Below are 18,811 nucleotides of genomic sequence, written 5' to 3'. Positions count from 1 at the left end.
GTTTTACACATTCCCCATTTTGCGGAGCGGCAGCCCCCGCGCCCTCAGCGCCCACACGGGGCCTCCCGGCCGGGCGGCGCTCTGTGCGCGCTCCATGGCGCCGGGGCCGCTCTACCCGCGCTCTATGGTGCTGCCGCCGCTCTGTCCTCGCTCCGTGCTGCCCGTGCCGCTGTATCCCCTCTCCGCGGCGATACTACCGCTCCGCCCGCTCTCCCCGTAGCCGCCCGTGTTCCCTCTGTCCCCTGCGTGCCCGCCGTGCCCGCAGCCCCGGCCCGCCCTGCCCGGCCGCCCGCCCGTCTCTGTGGCCCGCGCGTTCCGGCGGGGCGGGCGGGATGTGGCGGCTGCTGCTGCTGCTGGGCCGGGGCCGCTGCGCGCCCACCCCCGCCCGCCCCGCCTGTGCCCCCGGGCTGGGCGGCGGCCGCGGCCGCAGCCCCGAGCGGTGAGTGCGGCTCGGGGGTCCCCCGCCCCGGGGCCGGCGGCGCGGCGCGGCCTCACGGCGCCCGTGTGTGTGCGGTTGTTGCAGGGCGCCCGCGTGTCAGGATGGCCCGGAGCGAGGAGGACGGCCGCAGCCGCTGCCCGGCCTGGTGCCCCGCTACTCCGTGCGGGAGGCCGTCACCTGGGTGAGGAGCAGCGCGGGGACACCTCGGGGGATCCCGAGCAGAGCCGGGAGGAAGGGGCCGGGCGGGAGCGGGAGAAGCAGCGGGGCAGTTCCCTGACCGTGTCCGCTCTCCGCAGGGAGCTGTGGGCGCGCTGCTGCTGCAGCTGCTCCGGCAGATCGCGGGGCTCCGCTCGCTGCAGGACGCCCGGACAGAGCGAAGGCCTCCCTGGCGCTCCTCGCTGCCCCCCCAGCCCGCAGGTCAGCGGCTGGGCCCGGGAGGGCGGCGGGGGGCGGCCGGATGGGATTCCTGCCTCGGGCTGGGATTCCTGCCTCGGGCTGTGCTCAGTGAGGCTGGGAGAGGCTGAGGGCCGCTCTCGGGCCCTGGGGAGAGTATCAGGAGAATCTCTGATTCTTTTAATGGTTTGGTGTAATCCCACTCTATGTGCCCTTACCTTTGTTTTCCGTTCTGGATTCTGCTGCACAAACTTTCCTCCTGCTACTCTGTGTGGTCAGAGGACACTGAGTACATGCACAGCCCGGTGTTGTCACCTGGAGCAGACACTGTGCTCTGTGTTACAGTGGTGACTGAAGCCTCAACCAGCGGTCCTGGCGAGCAGCTGGGCTCCCAGATCCTGCAGAAAGCAAGTCCAGAGGCTGTAGCAGAGAATTCATCCTCAGGCATCCCCTCGGGGCAAGGAGAGAGGCAGCCCTGGGCAGAAGCAGGTATGTGCCATGTGCTGCGGGACAGGATACTCTTGGCAGAGGGACCTGGGAGCTCCTCCAAGGCAAGCTCGGAGCCAAGGAGTGTGTAGTCATTTATCGACATTACAGGAGGCAGGTGAGAGTGGAAAGGCAAATTTTAGAGAGATGAATCAGAGTCCAGAGACAGGAGGAAAAAACCTCCTGAAGGCAGAGACAAGGCTGTGCTGTAACTGCAGGTGACAACAGCTTTCCCAACAGTGCTCTGCCTTAGCAGACTGATTGCAGCATCCAGTCCTGTTCTTTTACTGTGGACAGATGTTTGCAGCCAGAAGGATTCAGGAGGATGCTGCGCCATTGATCTGGGAGAGTGGCGTACATGGTGTGAAACTGGAGGAATTATTCTCTTCCTGCAAGATGAGGTTGCGTTTCTGAGCTCTTATGCCATAGATAAGACAGTGGAAGGAGGTATCAAAGACATTATTAAAATGAGTTTTATAAAAATAGAAAGATAGACTCCAACAAAATTGAAGTCTCGCCCAGGAAAGCGTGTCCTACATAGGGAATTTAAAGTCACACCAAGGAAGATCAGATGAGGCCTACAGCTCTCTAGATATAGAAACATTGATAATGGCCTCAGGAAGGCTGTTGGAAGCAGGAAGCCTGCTGGAACAGGTGGCAAGGGGACAACATTCAGTAGTGGTGTAGAAGAGGCACATCAGGAAACCAACCACAGATGTTGGCTAAATCACAGTATCACAGACTGGTTTGGGTTAAAAGGGACCTGAAAGCTCTTCTTGTTCCCTGCCATGGGTAGAGACACCTTTCATTATCCCAGGCTGTTCCAAGCCCTGTCCAGCCTGGCCTTGGACACTTCCATGGATCCAGGGGCAGCCACAGCTTCTCTGTGCCAGAGCCTCAGCACCCTCACAGGGAAGAATTTAAATAATGAAGGTGCTGCAGAAAAGGTTGGAGCTGTTTCCCATTTTCTGCTTGCTTTCAAAATTTTGGCTTCCTTCGGTGCTGATTTCAGCTACTGCCCATCACTGCTTATCAAACCTTCTCCTGCCAGAGGTTACCATTCCCATCAGTTGGCAAATGGAGCATTTTGTTTCCGTGTCTCCTAATTAACTCCAGGAAAACAGCCAGGTTAATTTACCTAAACTGCCAATTAGACTGTTTAACCCATCTGCTTTAGCCTGGAGCATATTAAGAAGCACTCCAGCACTGGCAAGTGACTGGACATGGACCTCTGGGAGGAGTGGTGGGAAGAAGTGGAGACAGCAGTGCCTGCAGTTGGCACAGCTGAACGTCCTGGAGTGCCTGTGTGTCTGACAAACAGCTCCTACTGAGAGTCAACAGGAAGAGCTTTTGGGCAAACTGATGAATTGAACAGTGACAAGTCACTAAGGCCACGTGGTCTTTGTTCAGATGTTCTTCAGAAGCTGGGAGATCACTGAGCCTCCGAGGACAATCTGTAATCCCATGCTCAAACCTGCTCCGTGGCCAGGGGAATGAGCACTCACAGATTGCACAGCTTGGCTTTTAAAAAGGGGTGGGTGGCTGTTAGTTTAAGGCACAGAACTGCAAAAAAGGTGATTCTAATTTGATAGAAACTCTGTTACAGGATAGAGGTGTCAGATGCTGGGATGAGTGGGCTGTATCAAAGGTCTTGGAAGGATTTAGGAAGCCATTTCTCAGGCCAGCTTGCTCCCTTGCAGAGACTTGAGAGTTGTAAATCTATTAAGACTTCTTTGGAGAAGTCAACAGGCATGTGGAGCAAGATAATCCAGCTTTTAGCTTTCTGAAAATCATCCAGACAGGACCTAAACCAAAGCTATCTAAAGAATTAAAGCTGGTATGAGGGAATATGGAGGGGTTACACTTGGGCTGGTAACGCCTTAAAGCACAAGAAAGTTTTCAGGGTGGAGAGCCATTACTGTAGGATTCCCCTGTCCTTTGTTAAACCAGTTCTGCTCAGCACAGTCAGCAGTGATTTGGAAAAAAGAGGCGATGAACGAGGCAGCAGAAGCAGCAAATGGTACAAAATTCTTCAGGACAGGCAAATCTGAAAGTCACAGGCAAAGGTTGCACAGAACCAAAGCCAGGGTAATCCCCAGGTGGGTTAAACAAGTGTGCACAGGGGAGTGTGGCTGTAAATACACACACAGAGTGAGGAGTGTCAAATTAATAATTGTCTTGCAGAGGGAACATTTAAAGTCACTGTGGATGTGCTTTTGATAAGGTTAAGTCAGTGCTCGGCAGCAGTGAGGCCAATTAAATGTTAATTATGGTGAAGGAAGGAGCTGAGGACAAGGCAGTGCTGTGGGTTCATGTGAGTCTGGGATGCAGCCATGTCTTGAGCACTTAAGGAAAAGACAGTGCCTGAAAAACAGGGACAAAACTGCAGAGAAAAGATGACAGACAATTACATCCAAACACAGACTGACTCTTCAGCTTATAAAAAAGAAGTGGCAGAGAATGTGCTGGTGCTCTGTGAAACCAAAAGTGTTGAGAGAAAGTGAATAGGGACAGGCTTTTTCATAATGCTGATATTAAAAGGCAGCACAGAAGGGTCAGGTAGCAAGTTTGGAAAAAAGCAAAAGGCATTTTGTGTTTGGCCAGTGCCCAGGTAAATTGTGGAACTCACTGCTACGGGCCAGAAATACAAGTGGGTTCCAAGAAGTGATTAGGTAAAATTACACATTGAAATGAGACTTAATTGGTCCAGCCAAGCCTCCTGCTCAGATCACAGAACAGCTGATTGCTGGAAAGTTCTGCCAGGGAGAGCGTGACTTTATAATCCCTGCTCCTCACCCTTTCTGCCCAAGCATCTCCAACTGTCACTTGTCAGAGATAATATATGTCAGGAATAATTTGATTTTGCTCCGTACATAAGTCCTCGGGTTACATTCCACATTTTGTTGTGCCTCCATTTTGTGGGAATTTATGGAGAAAAGTCAGAGGGAAGAGATTTGGTAATCTGCACTGAAGAGCCTGAAAAAATGCAGGGTTTTGTCATGTGAGAAGTCCTGGGAATCTTTCCATGGAAAGTGAAGCTTGATGATGCCTTTCTTTCACTACATTTTGCTTTCTACAGAAAAACCTGCCTGAGGTACAGGATTTTTTTTCCCTGGTGTTTAGCTACTGAAAAAGGGTGAGGCTGGCAAAATGAGGATGCAGCAGGAAGCTGGGGAGAGCAGAAGGAGGGGAAGGACAGAAGCCTGGCAGATGATGCAGGGGAATCTGGTAGCAAAGCCTTGCCATGAGAGAGCAGAGCTCAGAGTGCAGCACAATGTACCCTGGCTGCTGCCAGCAATGGCAAGGGATCTTCTGGAGAGAATTCCATGTCCTTCCCCTTTCTCTGGGTGTTTCAGTTCATTTCCACACTTGCTGGTGCTGGTGGCCCTGTGCAGTGACAATCTGCTGTTGTTGTGGCCCAACATCTCAGCTTTCCACAAGAGCCACTCCAATTTTATTGCAGCACAATAGGAACAAAATCTATTCCTTTGTTTAAAAAGAAAACTTCAGAAAATTAACTTAAAACTTGCTTTAAGTAGCATTCTAGATATTGCTACCAGCAAGTCCTCGGCTCTGTGTTCACATCTTATGTTTTTCTATGCAATTTCTACCTCACTCAGAGGCTTTTTGCTGGGAGTTAAAGGCACAGAGTGAGCAAGCAGGTGATTACAGCCAGTCTCAGTGTTACAGCAGCTGAATGATGCCCTGGGGAGTTGTATTTTACCCCTGGCAGAACTGTAAAATTCGTTATTTCAATTCTGAGATTACAGACATTGGAAAAGTGTGTTTTCATTTCAAAGCACAATGAAACCAATTGGAAACAGTGAAATTTTCCATGAGGCAGAAATGCTGGATTTTGGCCAGCTCTTGTTGTGACTTCGTTCTCCTGGATGTTTTGGGATGAGCAATCTAGGCTGTCTAGGAGAAGATTATTAATTCCTCATTTGGAGCTAGCTGTGAGCAACACTTGATTAGTCCAGGATGAACAGTGAAGAGAGATAAAAATATTTATGAACTGCTGAAGATGTGAGCATTGGGCATCCAGAACACTGAAAGCTGCAAGACTGCATGGAAAAAAGAATGTGCAGTCATGTTGCATCATAGCATGGGTTTGAAGAAGTAGAAATAAAGTTGCACAGAAAATTCCAGCTGTGATATTCCCATCTTTTAAACATAACCTGAAGAATAATTTAGCTTGCCCAGCCTCAAAGGTGATTCTGAGGGAATTCAGCTCCCCCAGAGCAGCTGTGGCTGCCCCTGGGTCTCTGGAAGTGTCCAGAGCCAGGTTGGACAGGGTTTGGAGCAGTCTGGGATGGTGGGAGGTGTTCCTGCCGTGGCAGGGGTGGCACTGGCTGAGTTTTAAGTTCCCTTCCAGCCCAAACCATCCTGGGACTCTGATCCTTTAGGACTGGGGCTGGGTGTCAGGATAGGTTGGTCCCTGTGCTTTTTTCCAGATGTTCTGTGGAATTGGTAACCCTGATCTGTGGAGATTTGAGTGAGGAGGGGTTTCCCGTGGTAGAGGGGCACAAGGTGCTTCTGCAGGCTGACAGAATTCAGAATTAGTGGCTGTTTATTTTCCATGGTTCAGTGGTTTGTCCAAATTACAACATTTTCACAGTAAACGAGGAGTGTCTGATTTAGGAGTAGACACCCATGCAAAATGTACAGTTTCTTTAAAGTGTGGTTGTACTAATGCTGTTTAAACAAGTAGTGGGAGAATTCTTAATACAGACCATTTTTTTTCCATGGGATTTGCAGTTGTTTGTGTGGCAAAAACCCAAATTACATCACAAGGGAGATACACGGTAGAGCCTTACAGTGAGAAATATCAGATAATTTGATGCCTACTCTGCAAAGAAACAGAAAGCACAACTAATAAATTCACAGATTATACTACTTTAGGTGGAATGCTGCGTAGAAGTCATGTTTGCCACAGTGATGTTGCTTGTTGGGTGAGTGGGGCCTGTTCAGATAACACACATTTGAATACAGCCGGGGGGAATTGTTTGTCTGGGAATAATGAGGCTGCAGCTGGCACACAGGCCATGGCTCCCTGCATGCTGTACAGCACAGGCACTGCAAGGAGCACTCCTGCCTGCTGCACACCTCATTGCTGCTGCTCCTGGAGCCAAACAGCCCCAGGAGTCCGGGAATCAGGCCCTAAAAGGACATTTTGTTTCACTTGTATTGGCTCTCACACAGCTTGAGAGGGAGGCACAGGGAGGGCACAGCTCTGGCTCAAAGTGGTCCAGGCTCCAGCACCTGGAGTTCAATGTCCTGTGGGATCCAGCTGCTTGTGGTGACCCAGGTTAAAAATCCTTGGCCTCAGGCTGTGTCCTCTTTGTGGAGGTCATTGTTCTCTTGGCAAGAGTGATGCCACTGTGACCACTGCCAGCACAGTCCTGCACCCAGCAAGGTGCCTTAGCTCGGGCTGGAGATGCTCTGTCAGATCATTCTCATTGGAGCTGGGGACAAAGTGCTGAGCTCGTGGCTGTCCCAGGGTGCCTGAGAGGGCTGATCACCCCCTGGCACAGGAGCAGGGCTGTCCCCTGCAGGGAAATGACCTGGAGAAGGACATGGGGAGGCAGCACCTCAGCTGAGGCTTGGGTGTGATGCCAAGCCTGGGTGAGCTGGGAGCTGCAGCAGTTCTGATCCAGGCAAACTGGGCAGGAGGAGGCAATGTCACCCCTCCTGTGACACTGCTGAGAGGGGCTGCACCTCAGTAACCTGCTGGAAGTTCAGGAATAGTAGCAAAAAGTCAAAAAATTAACCAAGGCTGGCAGAAAAGTGCTGCAGTTGAAAGATGTGAATGGTGCAGTCTTTTTAGAATCACAGACAGGAATCAAGAGGGGCTGATTAGTCGTGTCAGGACTTTCAAAAGGAGAAATTGGCTTTTTAGTAAAGAAGAAAAAACCTAGAAGAGCCAGTGCCTGGAAGCAGAAACCAATAGTAGGAGTACTTTAATTTGAAATGAAGCACAGGGGTTTAAAGCAGTGATTACAAGTTACTGGAACATTTAGGAAAAGCAGAAGATTCTCTGCTTTTGGTGTCTTCAGATCAAAACCAGGGGCCTTTCTGGAGGAGCTGCAGCCACAGGGCTGGATTCCAGAGCTTGCTTTTGCTCCAAAGGTCAGATTGGTTGGGATTCCTTCTGTTCCTGATGTCCCTGACTGAATGGGAGATCAGACCTTTAGGAAAGAGTTGTGGAATAGAGAGGATGAGAAAAGGCAGAGATGCAGCACTGCTAAACTTTGCTTTTTTGTTGGATTTTTTTTTTAATGCAGGGGAGTTCCAAATCCCTGTGAGCTCCAGGGTGGGGCCAGTTCTCCATAGTGCAAAGGTAAGGTCTCATTTTCGACCCCCTGTGTCTGCACCTTCCTTGCAGGAACACATCCCAGATCTACCCTGAGCACAGCCTGAGCAACATTCACACACAAGACTGGGAAAAAAAGGGAGATGGGATATACTGACCTCTGCTATAGCCAGAAAATTCCAGGATTTACAGCCTGCCATCCCCATCCTTTGATGTATCTGTAACAGGGCTGCTGGCAGGGAAACACTGAAAGAAAATGGTGAGAAACACCAAACCAAGCAACCAAACAAAAAAATAAATTCAGCAGCACCAGTGTGTTGCTGTGTATATGCATTTTGATGCAATCTTTCACTAGGTGATTACATGCTGTTGCTATTTCGGTGTTTACCAGACAACCCATGACTGGGGAAGGTGGTGTCACTCCAAATGCTGCAAATCAGGGCTGGCTCTTGTCTGGTAAAGAGGGAAGCACTTGGGGCTTGAAGAGAGTGCATCAGCTCGAGAGTCACAAGGCCATAAATTATATTATTGTTCTTGTTGTGATTAAACCTGCCAATTTTTTGCAATTCACATCTTAGATGCAAATTCCTTTTTTAAGATAATCACTCGGCTGAGCAATCGCTCAAGGACATTGTGAGCAGAGTGAGGTAAATTCAGCTTTTAGCAGAGTGAGTTCCTGCAAAAGGCTCCAAGCAGGAATTTGTTTGATCTCCTGAGGGGGTGAGCATGGATCTCTCCATGCTGGGAGGTGCCCCTTGTGCAGGGCTGGAGGAAGAGCCTGCAGCTGGGTCATGGAGCAGCTCAGGGCCCTTGGACCTGTCTTGGCCCCTTGGGAGTAGCCCTGAGCCAAGGGGCATTTTCCAGATTCCCTGTGTGCACTGAGCTCTGCTGCCACTCGATGTCACAGGGGTGTGGAGCTGGGCTGAGCCTCCTCCCATGTCCCAGGCTGTTCATTGCCTAGGAGAAAAGGATTTGCTGTGCCCTGCAGGGTTTCAGCAGCACTGGGCAGTGCTCAGTGCAGCTGAGGGGGCAGCTCAGCTGGAGCTGGGTAAAGGGAAGGTGTGAGGGTGTTTTGGCTGGGACTCTGCTCTGGGCACAGTGTGGCAGAGGGAACAAGGGCTAATGTTATTTTTGGAGGGGGGAGTTATCTTAGAATCGTGGAATATCCTGATTTGGAAGGGATCCACGAGGATCATCAGTCCCAGCCCTGCCCAGACACCCCAACAATCCCTGGCAGTGCTGTCCAAAGGCTCCTGGAGCTCTGGCAGCCTCGGGACTGTGCCCATTCCCTGGAGAGCCTGGGCAGTGCCCAGCACCCTCTGGGGGGAGAAACTTCTCCCAAAATCCAGCCTGGCCCTGCCCCGGCCCAGCCCCAGCTGTTCCTGGGTGCTGTCCCTGTCCCAGAGCAGAGCTCAGAGCTGTCCCTGCGCTGCCCCTCCAGAGGAGCTGCAGACTGCTGAGTAGGATGAGGTATTTGCTGAATTCTGAAAGTCTGCTGGTGCCTGAGAGGCTGCACCAAGCTCCCTGGCCAGGGGCAGGGGAGCAGTGTCCGTGCAGCTTCCCCAGCAAGGTGGCTGTGTAGGACAGGGAGGGTTTTCTGTGTACACATGACCTCACCCTCCTGATGACTGAACTACCATACAAACAGGTCTCACTGCTTGGTTTCCAAGCCAGCATCTCCTCTAGGGTTGATATGATTTAGCTCTCTTTAATAGCTTTTTTCTCTGACTCCTCAGGGTGACCCAGCTCAGCGAGGGCATTTAGAGGAAGCCGCTTTCCAATTGCAGCAGATTTTCCGAATTGATATTTCCATTGCATTGAATATCCTTGGTAATGTGGAGTTGGTTTTGTTTTGCCCTTAAACCACAGGTTTCTCATTTTGGAGGACCTCCAAATGGTTGCAGGTCTTGTGAGAAGGCAGGGATGGCAAATACCCAAACTGAAGCCTCCTTTCAGCAATTTTAACTGTGCTTGGAGAGATTTATTGCCCTTTGTCCCATCGTGCCACCTGATTTATCTCAGCATATTTCAATCCAGGCTTGCTTGAAGCCTGCACTGTTGTCCTGACATCTGTAGCTGGAAATTAAGCCATCTCTGTCTTTTTTGCAACACAAGATGTCATATCCTTGTATCCTTCTTTTATTGTCTGAGCTCACGGTTTTCCTGGCAAGCTGAAAAAGCAATTGCAGGATTGCAACTCTAAGAAAAGCAGAAGGAAGATGCAATGAGCTAAGAAAAGTCCCTGCCCTATATACACCACTAGTTGCAGCACTGAAAAGCAAGTTGTTTCTGTGTGAGCCATACGTTGTGTTAGCCTGTGATCCCTCTCTGCCACGAGCCCAGAAAAATCCCTAAAATGCAGTGTTGCCATTTTTCTTATTGAAACTGTGGAAGGAGGGTTGGTGAGCCAGCTGGAAGTGGCCCAGAGCACTTGGTGTGAGCCAAGGAAGGCCCAGTGGCTGTGGGGGAGGTTGCTGCATTGGAGGCTGGGTTGTGGCTGTGTGCTTTTCCCTGTTTTCCATGGTTTGGACTCTGTTTTCCTCAGGGACTGAGAGCATGAGGGCGGGGCACTGCCGGGTGGCCTTCACCTGCTTCAAGCTGGCAGCAGATCGGGGCTACAGCAAAGCCCAGTTCAACGTGGGGCTGTGCTACGAGCACGGCAGGGGCACAGAAAAGGACTTGGAGAAGGTATCCAGGGCCTGCCTGGGGGTGGGGGTGGGGGTGGGAGCACACATCAGGAGAGGGATCTGTGCTGGGTGCTTGGAGCTTTCTTCCTTTTACATGGCTGGGAAAGTCATGGAATGTCCTGAGCTGGAGAGAACCCCCAGGGATCACTGATCCAGCTCCTGGCCCTGCACAGACACCCCAACAATCCCCCCCTCTGCATCCCTGGGAGTGCTGTCCAAAGGCTCTTGGAGCTCTGGCAGCCTCAGGGCTGTGCCCTTTCCCTGGAGAGCCTGGGAGAGCCCAGGCTCTGAAGACTCAGTAGAAAATGCTGGAAATATAAAAATTGCAGCTTTGCAGAGCTGCTTTCAGTGTCACCAATCCCCTCAGAGAGGTGCTCTGAGATCCCTTTCCCACAGCTTCTGAGGGTTCTCCAGGTGCACAGGCTGTGCTACCAGCACCCAGCGGGGTTCCAAGGAGAAACCTGTCATGTCGCTGTATTTAAGACACCACTGCACATCCCAGGGCTTCTCAGATCTCTGCTTTGGCTCCTGTAACTCCAGCCTGCCACCTAGTGCAAGCTGGCCAGCAGCTGCTGGAGCCGGGAAGAGCTGCACAGGCAGCTTGGTTTGAGTCATGGTTGGCCCAGTGCCACCCCCTTCAGCTCGGGCAGGGTGGCTCCAGGGCTCGGGGGTACTCGCCGTCCCACCTGACCCAGCTGATGTTCTGCTGTGGGAGGGATGCAGCTTGTGATGGCTCTACCAGAGAGGTGAAGCTTGAAGGGAGCCATGTCATGTTCAGGGCATGCATCAGCTGGCTTTCTCTCTCTCTCTCTCTCAGGCAGGTTTTTATTACTGCCAGGCAGCCAGCAGCCATCACCCCATGGCCCAGTACCGCTACGCCAGGTACCTGCTCCAGCACGGCCCTGGCAGCCCCTGGGACAGGCATCACAAGGCTGTGGCACTCCTGGAGCAAGCAGCAGGGGCTGGCATCATAGAGGTTGGTGTCCATAGGTCAGAGAGCCCTGACTGAAGGGTTGGAGCCACATCTGAGACAGCACTGGGAGGGAAAGCTTTCCAATGATTTTATCCCTGCTCACAGCATGGGGGTTAGAACTAGAGGATCTTTAAGGTCCCTTCTGAGCCAAACCATTCTCTGATTCTTTGTGTATATTCCTGACAGTGTCTGGGAGACAGCCCTGCCTGCAGACACAGCCACTGTGCCACGTGTTGGTTGGCTGTTGTCAATGGGGCTCTTACATTAAACCTTTGGCTGGGAGAGCTCACCTGTTCTTGAAAACACAGCTCACTTTTCATCTCCTCTCAATTCCAAGAGTACAGGTCACTGTACTGGAGGAACTTCCAGTGCTTGAAGTAAGAACAGATCCTCATTTTGTATCTGTGACTTTCTGAGATGACTCATCTGTGCAGATCTGTCTTCTGCCCTCCTTTCCCACTCCAGGAGATGCATTTAGGCATGTGCCATCTCGCCCTGGGAATGCCAGGCTGGCAGTGCCTGTGGCCTCCTGGAGCTCACTGACCAGGGGGTGCATCTGCAGGATCTTGGGGACAGGACATGAGTGGGAACCATTCTCTGGCTCTGACTCCCACAGGGAGTTTGAAATTATATTCTGGCTCTCAAATGTGAATTCTTTGTGTTTACCAAATCATGCTGATTTTTCTTAGGGCAGCCCTGGCTCTCCCAAGAGCCCCTGCACAGGCAGGGTCCTTACCACACTGCCACAGTAACCCCAGCAGCTTGAAAAATCAGTTAAAAAACAGAGTAATTAAAATCCAGGCTGATCTGGACGATGTGGTTTTGTTACAGGCACAGGCTTATCTTGGAGTGTTCTACATGAGGGGGCTGAAGCCTCAGGAGAAGAGAGGTTTGAAATACCTGCTGCAGGCAGCAAACAATGGGGTAAGTAATCCTTCCTTCTGCCAGGGATTGTCCTCAGCTCGGGATCTGCAGGTGGAGGATTTCAGGGTTTCTTGGAAACAGGAGAAAATGTCAGGATTTTACTGCCCAGTGTGAAGGGACAGAGTGGAGCCTTGGTGCCTCTTGGAGAGGAGACAGCCCTGGGCACAGACCCTACAGAGACAGCCCTGTTGGGCTGGAGGAGTTCCTACAGCACCAGTGCCTGTATCCAGCTTCCAGCATTGTAGAGCTTTCCCATTATGGAGCATCTACACCCTCTTCAGTCAAAATCTTTCACTACTGCATCACTTGGAGAACTTCATTGTGTTTATCTCAAATCTGTTCTTCAAAATTGGCCCATTGTTTCTTGTCTTTTATAGAGAGGATGGAAAGACTGTTTCTGGATTTATTTTTAAATTCAGGCACCTTTAACATACTGAAACTCTTGAATCTCCATTCAGCCTTCCCCCATTTTTGCTGTTTCTCTTCACAGCTCATGTTAGATCCCCAAGAATCTCATTGCATGCACTTTCCCCGGGTGGCCCAGGCTTCTCTTTCTTGAAGGGCAGTGCCACAGTGTGGGGACAGCACTCTCCTGAACCCCCACCAGCATTTAGAGGAGTAGAATTGTGGATCCCATGTCTTGCAGCCAGGTTTCTGCATCCCACAGTTCTGTTTCTTGCCATTGTCCCCTTGTTTTCAGCTGCATTGTAATGGCCAGGGGTTATTTTTTCCTGAAGAACTTGTTCATTTTAACTGCAGTTCCCACAGCTTTTGTGCAATGGAAAATAATGAACAGCTATTGCCTCTTCTGCTGGCTAATAGTTGTGGTTGTGGTGCCCTTTAGTGTGTCCTCTCTGAGTCATTTCTTTTGCAGGCTGCAGTGCTGGTTTAGTTTGTGCCTCCATGTAGTTAAGCTGTTCTACTTTGCTTGTCAGTCTTCTGTCTATTTTTCTAATTCTCCTTTGACCATTTTAAGATGCTTGGACTAAAAGTGGACTCAGGATGGAGGTATGCCATGGATCTCACATAATGAGCTCCTCTGCTTTGTTCTGCATTCCCTTCCAATAATTCCTAGCCCTGCTTGCCCTTTGCCTGGCACTGAGCACTGATGAGATGGTCTCAGGGAACTATCACAGTGTGATACCCAAATTTCTTCCTATCAGCACTACTTTGCATTTGGCAGTGCTGTTTCCTTCGTGATTTTGTTGCTCATTCCTTAGGTGTGTGAGATCTTTAATTAATTCTTTATAGTAAGTTTGACCATTTTGAATGGTCATTTTTACATCATTGTAAACTTTGCCACTTGGGTTTTCACCCTCTTTCCAGCATGGAGACACTCTCAGTCTGCTGGGACAAGGCCTGACTTGCCACAGCAGCTCAGACATCACAGTACACAGTATTTAGTTCTAAATCTGCTGAAGATCTCTCCTAAGCTTCATCCTTGGCTCCTTTTTTCCAGCCTGGAGTCAGAGATTTTATGCTGAACAGTATCACATTGAGTTATCCCATTAAAGAGATGATTGGCATTTACTGGTAATGCCTTAACAACACAAAATCTGTCAGGTAACTGCAGGTCCTCAGCTGCACCCCTGGCATGTTTTGGCCAGAGTTTCAGACCCTGAGCATCCTTCCCCATCTCTGCTGCTCAGCAGATGCTGTGGATGCTTCAGGGGCTCAGCCTTGAGGGCAGGCTGATGGATGGTGGGTTCCCTGGGATGGGATGTCCCCATTTTCCTTGGAGAAGGGCTCCATGGACAGATTCACTTCCCATTACCCTGCAGTTGGAATTGATGTTTAGTTGGCTGAAAGAACTCTTGGCATGGATGAAGCAAGGACAGCATAGTTTAGTACAACTCCAGAAAAAGGAAAACAGCACAAAAAGTCACAGATTCAGCGTTTCTCTGCTTGTTCTCTCTGCTAGAGCTGAGCTGGGAACTCTGACAAGTGTTTTTCCAACACAAGAACTGTGTTCTACTTTGTTTCCCACTTTTTATCCTCCCTGATTTCCTACATGCAGCCACAGACTATAAAACCCTAATAAAGAGTTCTGTTGGAGAACTGGGCCTGACTTGCAGATTTCCAGGGGTGTCAGTCACTCCTGCCATGCTAATTTGGGGCTCTCCCCTCACTGCAGGCTTGGCTCTGAGGTGTTCATCCTGTGAGAGATGGTGGTGCAGCTCTCCTGATTGAACCCTGTCTCTAGTCACAGCTGAAGTGCCAATTCTTCAACGTGTTTATCTCATCTCTAAAGGAGTTTATTGCTGTCATAAGCTGAGACTTGCAACATTTTGCAAAGCACCCACTCACTGAGTTTTTCACTTGCCTCTACCAGCTATATCCTAGACAGCAACACTTGCAATATGTTCTTTTCTAGTGGCTTTATTAAAACTTGCTACTTACTTGGGTTTTTTTTCTTTTTCTTCCTTTTTTTTTTTCCAAAGCCTTGTTTAGCTCATGTTTCTGGCAGTCATACTCTTCAGGCTGTGCTGCTGGCTTTGTTGCTGGAAAGGTCTGTGTGACCACAAGTCCGTGCAGTCTTTTTAATGTCTTCAGGAGTGTCATCCTGCTTTCCTGCTCTCTGAGACCCTTTGCCTCCCATTGGATCTCAAGGATAAAATGCACAGCTGACACATAAACATGTCATGGGTTTGGATTTGGCTTCACTGCAGTGCCAACCTTTGCCTTCCAGTTTGTTCCCAGCAGTTACATATGTCTGAGTGGTTCAGGTGCTTTTTCTCTAGTGCATATTTGCTTCATTTACTTCATTTCTGTTGCCTGAGATTTCTTCTGGAATAGAATGAGGTGAGGCTGAGCAGAAGAGTGCTGCACTCTTGTGTTAAAGGGGAATTTCCCAACCCTTAGCAGCAAGTACCTCTGTGCCATTTGTGATGTTTTTACAAGACTTGGGCTTGAACTCTCTTAGGGCAGTCTCAGGGCGTGCTTGGAGTTTGGGTGGGATCAGGATGTGGCGCAGTCACGGCGGCCCAAGACACCTCAGCTCTGACCTCTGAGACAACTGCGATGCTCTGCAGAGCCAGCTGCTCCTTTGTTACTCTGCCACAGCCCTGGGTGTTGAAGGGAAATCAGTGAATTTAATTGGAAAGGGATAGGAAGGAGCAGAGCCAGACATTATGCTTCTCTCCAGGGGACTAAACTACTGAAGACAGAGCCTAAGGGATGGAGCAGTAAACTTAGCAAGGTGACCAAAGATAGAGCAGTAAACTCTGAAGAAGGTGCTAAAGAGTCTCTGTTTCCTTTGCTGTGTGATTGCTGTGCCAGGATGCCCAGAGCAGGTTCCACGTGGGCGTTTGCTACGAGCAGGGCCTGGGAGTGCAGCGGGACCTGGCGGAGGCGCTGAGGCACTACCGGCAGTCGGCAGCCATGGGAAACAGGCAGGCCCGGGACAGACTGCAGGCATGGCAGCAGGAGCTGCAAGGTACCAGGGCCAGCAGGGCACCAGGGGCTGGGGCACTGCCTGGGCAGGTGGCCCTGTGAAAGTGGGGCTGTACTGCCAGAGGAGGGCTCCCACAGGACCACGGCACAAAGGAGTTCTTTGTGCTGAAGGGAAGGCGCCGCTTTTCCTCCTCAGTTCTTTCCCGTCCAGCTGGAGAAGCTGTTCCCATAGTATGATAGGTTGCAGAATCACTTCTGTTGAAAAGACCAACTGTGTCCTGGGGGACACCAGGTCCAGCATCACCAGCTGGGCCAGGAGGGGATTGTCCTGTTCTGCTCTGCACTGGGGCAGCCTCACCTCCAGTCCTGCGGGCAGTTTTGGGCACCACAGTATAAAAAAGGCATTGAACCATTAGAGAGTGTCCAAAGGAAGCCACAAGGATGGGGAAGGGTCTGGATGGGAAGCCTTGTGAGGAGCAGCTGAGGGCACTTGGGCATTCCTCCACTTCAGCTGGAGGAGACTGAGAGCAGAGCTCATTGTGGTTTTCAATGTCCTCCTGAGGGGCAGCACAGGGCTCCAGTATCTGGTCCCAGGGACAGGACCTGAGGGAATGGCTGGAGCTATGTCAGGGGAGGTTCAGGTTGGATACCAGGAAAAGGTTTTTCACCCAGAGAGTGGTTGAGCAGTGGAACAAGCTCCCCAGCAAACAAACCTGAGTTCAAGAAGCATTTAGACAATGCTCTCAGGCACAGGGTGGGATTGTTGGGGCATCTGTGCAGGAGTGGGACTTGATGATCCTTAAGGGTCCCTTCTCACTCCGGATGTTCTGTGATTCTGTGGCTGTATGATCAAGCCTTTGCCAGTGTCATTAACACCTTGTTTTTCCTGTACTTTCAGATATGCACACAAAGCATCCATTCCCTTCAGGATTAAGAGCCTCCTCCTCCAGCCCTGATTTCTGGACTATTGAGCCTGTGTCTGCAGGTCTGTACAGCAGCCAGCCAGGACAGTGTGGCCTCACCCTGCCCCACTCCTGGAGCACAGGCACACTGCCCGTGATGCTGCTCAGCAGTGCAGGGTGGAGCTGTGCCTTCAGAGCCAGGACAGTGCCACTGGAGCTGCAGGGCTGGGAGCCCCAGCACTGCTGGCAGTGAGTGACACCAGCAGGCAGAGGGCAAGGCAGCCCTTGGTGTGGGCTGGAACCAGGCTGGCAGTGAAAGGAAAGAGAAAGCTCTCTGTTCATGGAACAGGAGGCATTTTTAAATACCTGGGCTTTGAGAATAAACTTTGTGATATCTCCTGCACCACCAAGTACTCTACCTTCCAGACAGGGATGTTCCTTCTGCACCTGCATTTCTGTATTAGAGCCAAGCTGTGGCTGCCCCTGGATCTCTGAAAGATCTCTCCAAGCCCTGTCCAAGGCCAGGTTGGACAGGGTTTGAAGCAATCTGGGATAGTGGAAGGTGTCCCTGCCATGGCAGGGGGTGGAACAAGATGAGCTTTAAGGTCCTTCCAGCCCAAACCATTCTGTGGTTCTGCACCATTGTGGTTCTGCACCACACTGGTGTGATCTGGGATTCTAATTCCAGTAGCCCTGCATGTCTTGCTCATGGTCCCCCAGGGAGGTTTACAAGCCACCATATGGGGACGTTGGCAACTAACCCTGGGATTGTCCTAGCCCACACCCTCTGAGGCAATTTTCTCTCTCTCCAAAGCAAGTCCCCAGAGTGCCCCTGCTACCAGCACAGTGTAGGCTGGCTCTGTGTTACCATTATGGCAGTTTAATCTGCTTTCAGACCTGGGCAAGCAAGAGAGTGAATTCTCATCACTGGGCAGAGTTTTTTATGGGATGTGACAGATCCACCTGTAGCAGTGAGGTGACAGCTGTCCCCGGCCATCCTGCACCATGTCAGTGTCCTTCTGTCCCCACTCCTGCTCCTGCAGCCCTGGCAGGGAGCTGCTCCCACCTCTCTGAGACACAATGAGCAAGGTTTGCTTCGAAATCCATCGTGTCCCTGTTTGCTGAGCACGCCAGCTCATTTTCAGCAGAGTGGATAAGGGATGCTCCCAGCGGGAAGGCACCGCTGGCAGGCAGCAGCAGAAGGCAGCTGGTGTGATAATTTCCTCCACTGGGGCAGCTGAATCCGGAAAAAGGCATTTGTTCACACCAGTTTAAACTGGTTCAAGGGCATCTGTGCAAGCTGCCCAGCTTCCTGTGGCCCTGGTGCTCTGTGTAGATCAGGCTCTGCAAAACAAAGGCAATGGCCCCATCCTGAACTTCTCCATGCAGCAAAGGAGGGGCACAGCCAGCCCTCAACACATCTGATTGTTCTTCTGGTCTGCTCTCTCCTTCTGCTCAGACCAAACTTTCTTAGACCATTTCCTTTATCAAGCAGGATACAAGGAGCAGGAAATGCCTGGGGTGGATTTCCTATGCTGTGATAATCCAGAGCGCGCTTACGCATCGGCCAGGATGGGAGAGGGGCTGGGGGGGCTGAAAGCAGTTTGCAGAACCAGGAAATTGCAAAGCAAGAGGGAGGAGTTTGTCTCCTTTTAAACCTGCTTGTTATTAGGTATTTTTGTGTAAGGACTTTCCTCTGACAGGGACATCAAAGCAACTTTGCAGAGGGAGATGTGAGGTTGTGCTGGCTGTTTGTCCCTCTGCCTGTGCTCCCAAGGTGCAGAGGAATCCCACAGGCTCAGTCACAAATGCCTCCCTCATGGTTTGCACAGCTGCATCTCAGTTAGAATCTGGCTCTCTGACATTGTTTTGGTGCAAGAACCTGTTTTGTTTGTAAAACAAACCAGCAAGAGATTTGTGTTAGCAGACCAGAAGCACAAGCAGGCCAGGCCAAACCCATCCATGGATGGATGCCAGACATGGGCTCATCTGTACAAGCATTTTGGAGACTGGAAATAAAACAACATTTTGGATATTAAAAAGTCCACCTGGGGAAATCTCACTCTATTGTTCTTGTCATTTAGCCCCAAGAGCAACAGAAAGAGGTAACTTTCTCATTTGCTCTGCTTTAAATGGTCTGTGTGATTGTGTGGTGCTGCGGCTCGGGTGTGTACACACACAGCTGAAGCTGGGAATGTCACCTCCAGGTACATGGAAAAGCACAGGGGTAGGGTACCTGAGATGGTCCAGGAGAGCCCAGAAGCCCTTACCTGCCATGCCCACACTGCTGCACGAGCCCAT

At 50.9% G+C, this 18,811-nt stretch overlaps 1 protein-coding gene across 1 annotated transcript; it reads left to right on the top strand.

Moving 5' to 3' along the window:
* Positions 1–317: 317 nt before the first annotated feature.
* Positions 318–18,572, top strand: DELE1 (DAP3 binding cell death enhancer 1). Its single transcript, XM_071443006.1, has 11 exons — positions 318–439; positions 524–620; positions 736–856; positions 1,178–1,321; positions 7,603–7,658; positions 9,368–9,461; positions 10,177–10,319; positions 11,136–11,294; positions 12,123–12,215; positions 15,495–15,651; positions 16,507–18,572. Exons 1-11 carry the CDS (start codon positions 333–335, stop codon positions 16,761–16,763), a joined length of 1,428 nt encoding a protein of 475 aa, XP_071299107.1. The 5' UTR covers positions 318–332; the 3' UTR covers positions 16,764–18,572.
* Positions 18,573–18,811: the final 239 nt, after the last annotated feature.

The sequence above is a fragment of the Agelaius tricolor genome, unplaced genomic scaffold (genome assembly GCF_023055355.1).
Source record: "Agelaius tricolor isolate 1412-34295 unplaced genomic scaffold, bAgeTri1.0.p SCAF_18, whole genome shotgun sequence".
Lineage (NCBI taxonomy): Eukaryota > Metazoa > Chordata > Aves > Passeriformes > Icteridae > Agelaius > Agelaius tricolor.
Note: the sequence above shows the minus strand (reverse complement) of the source record. Positions and strands in the feature narration are given on the sequence as shown.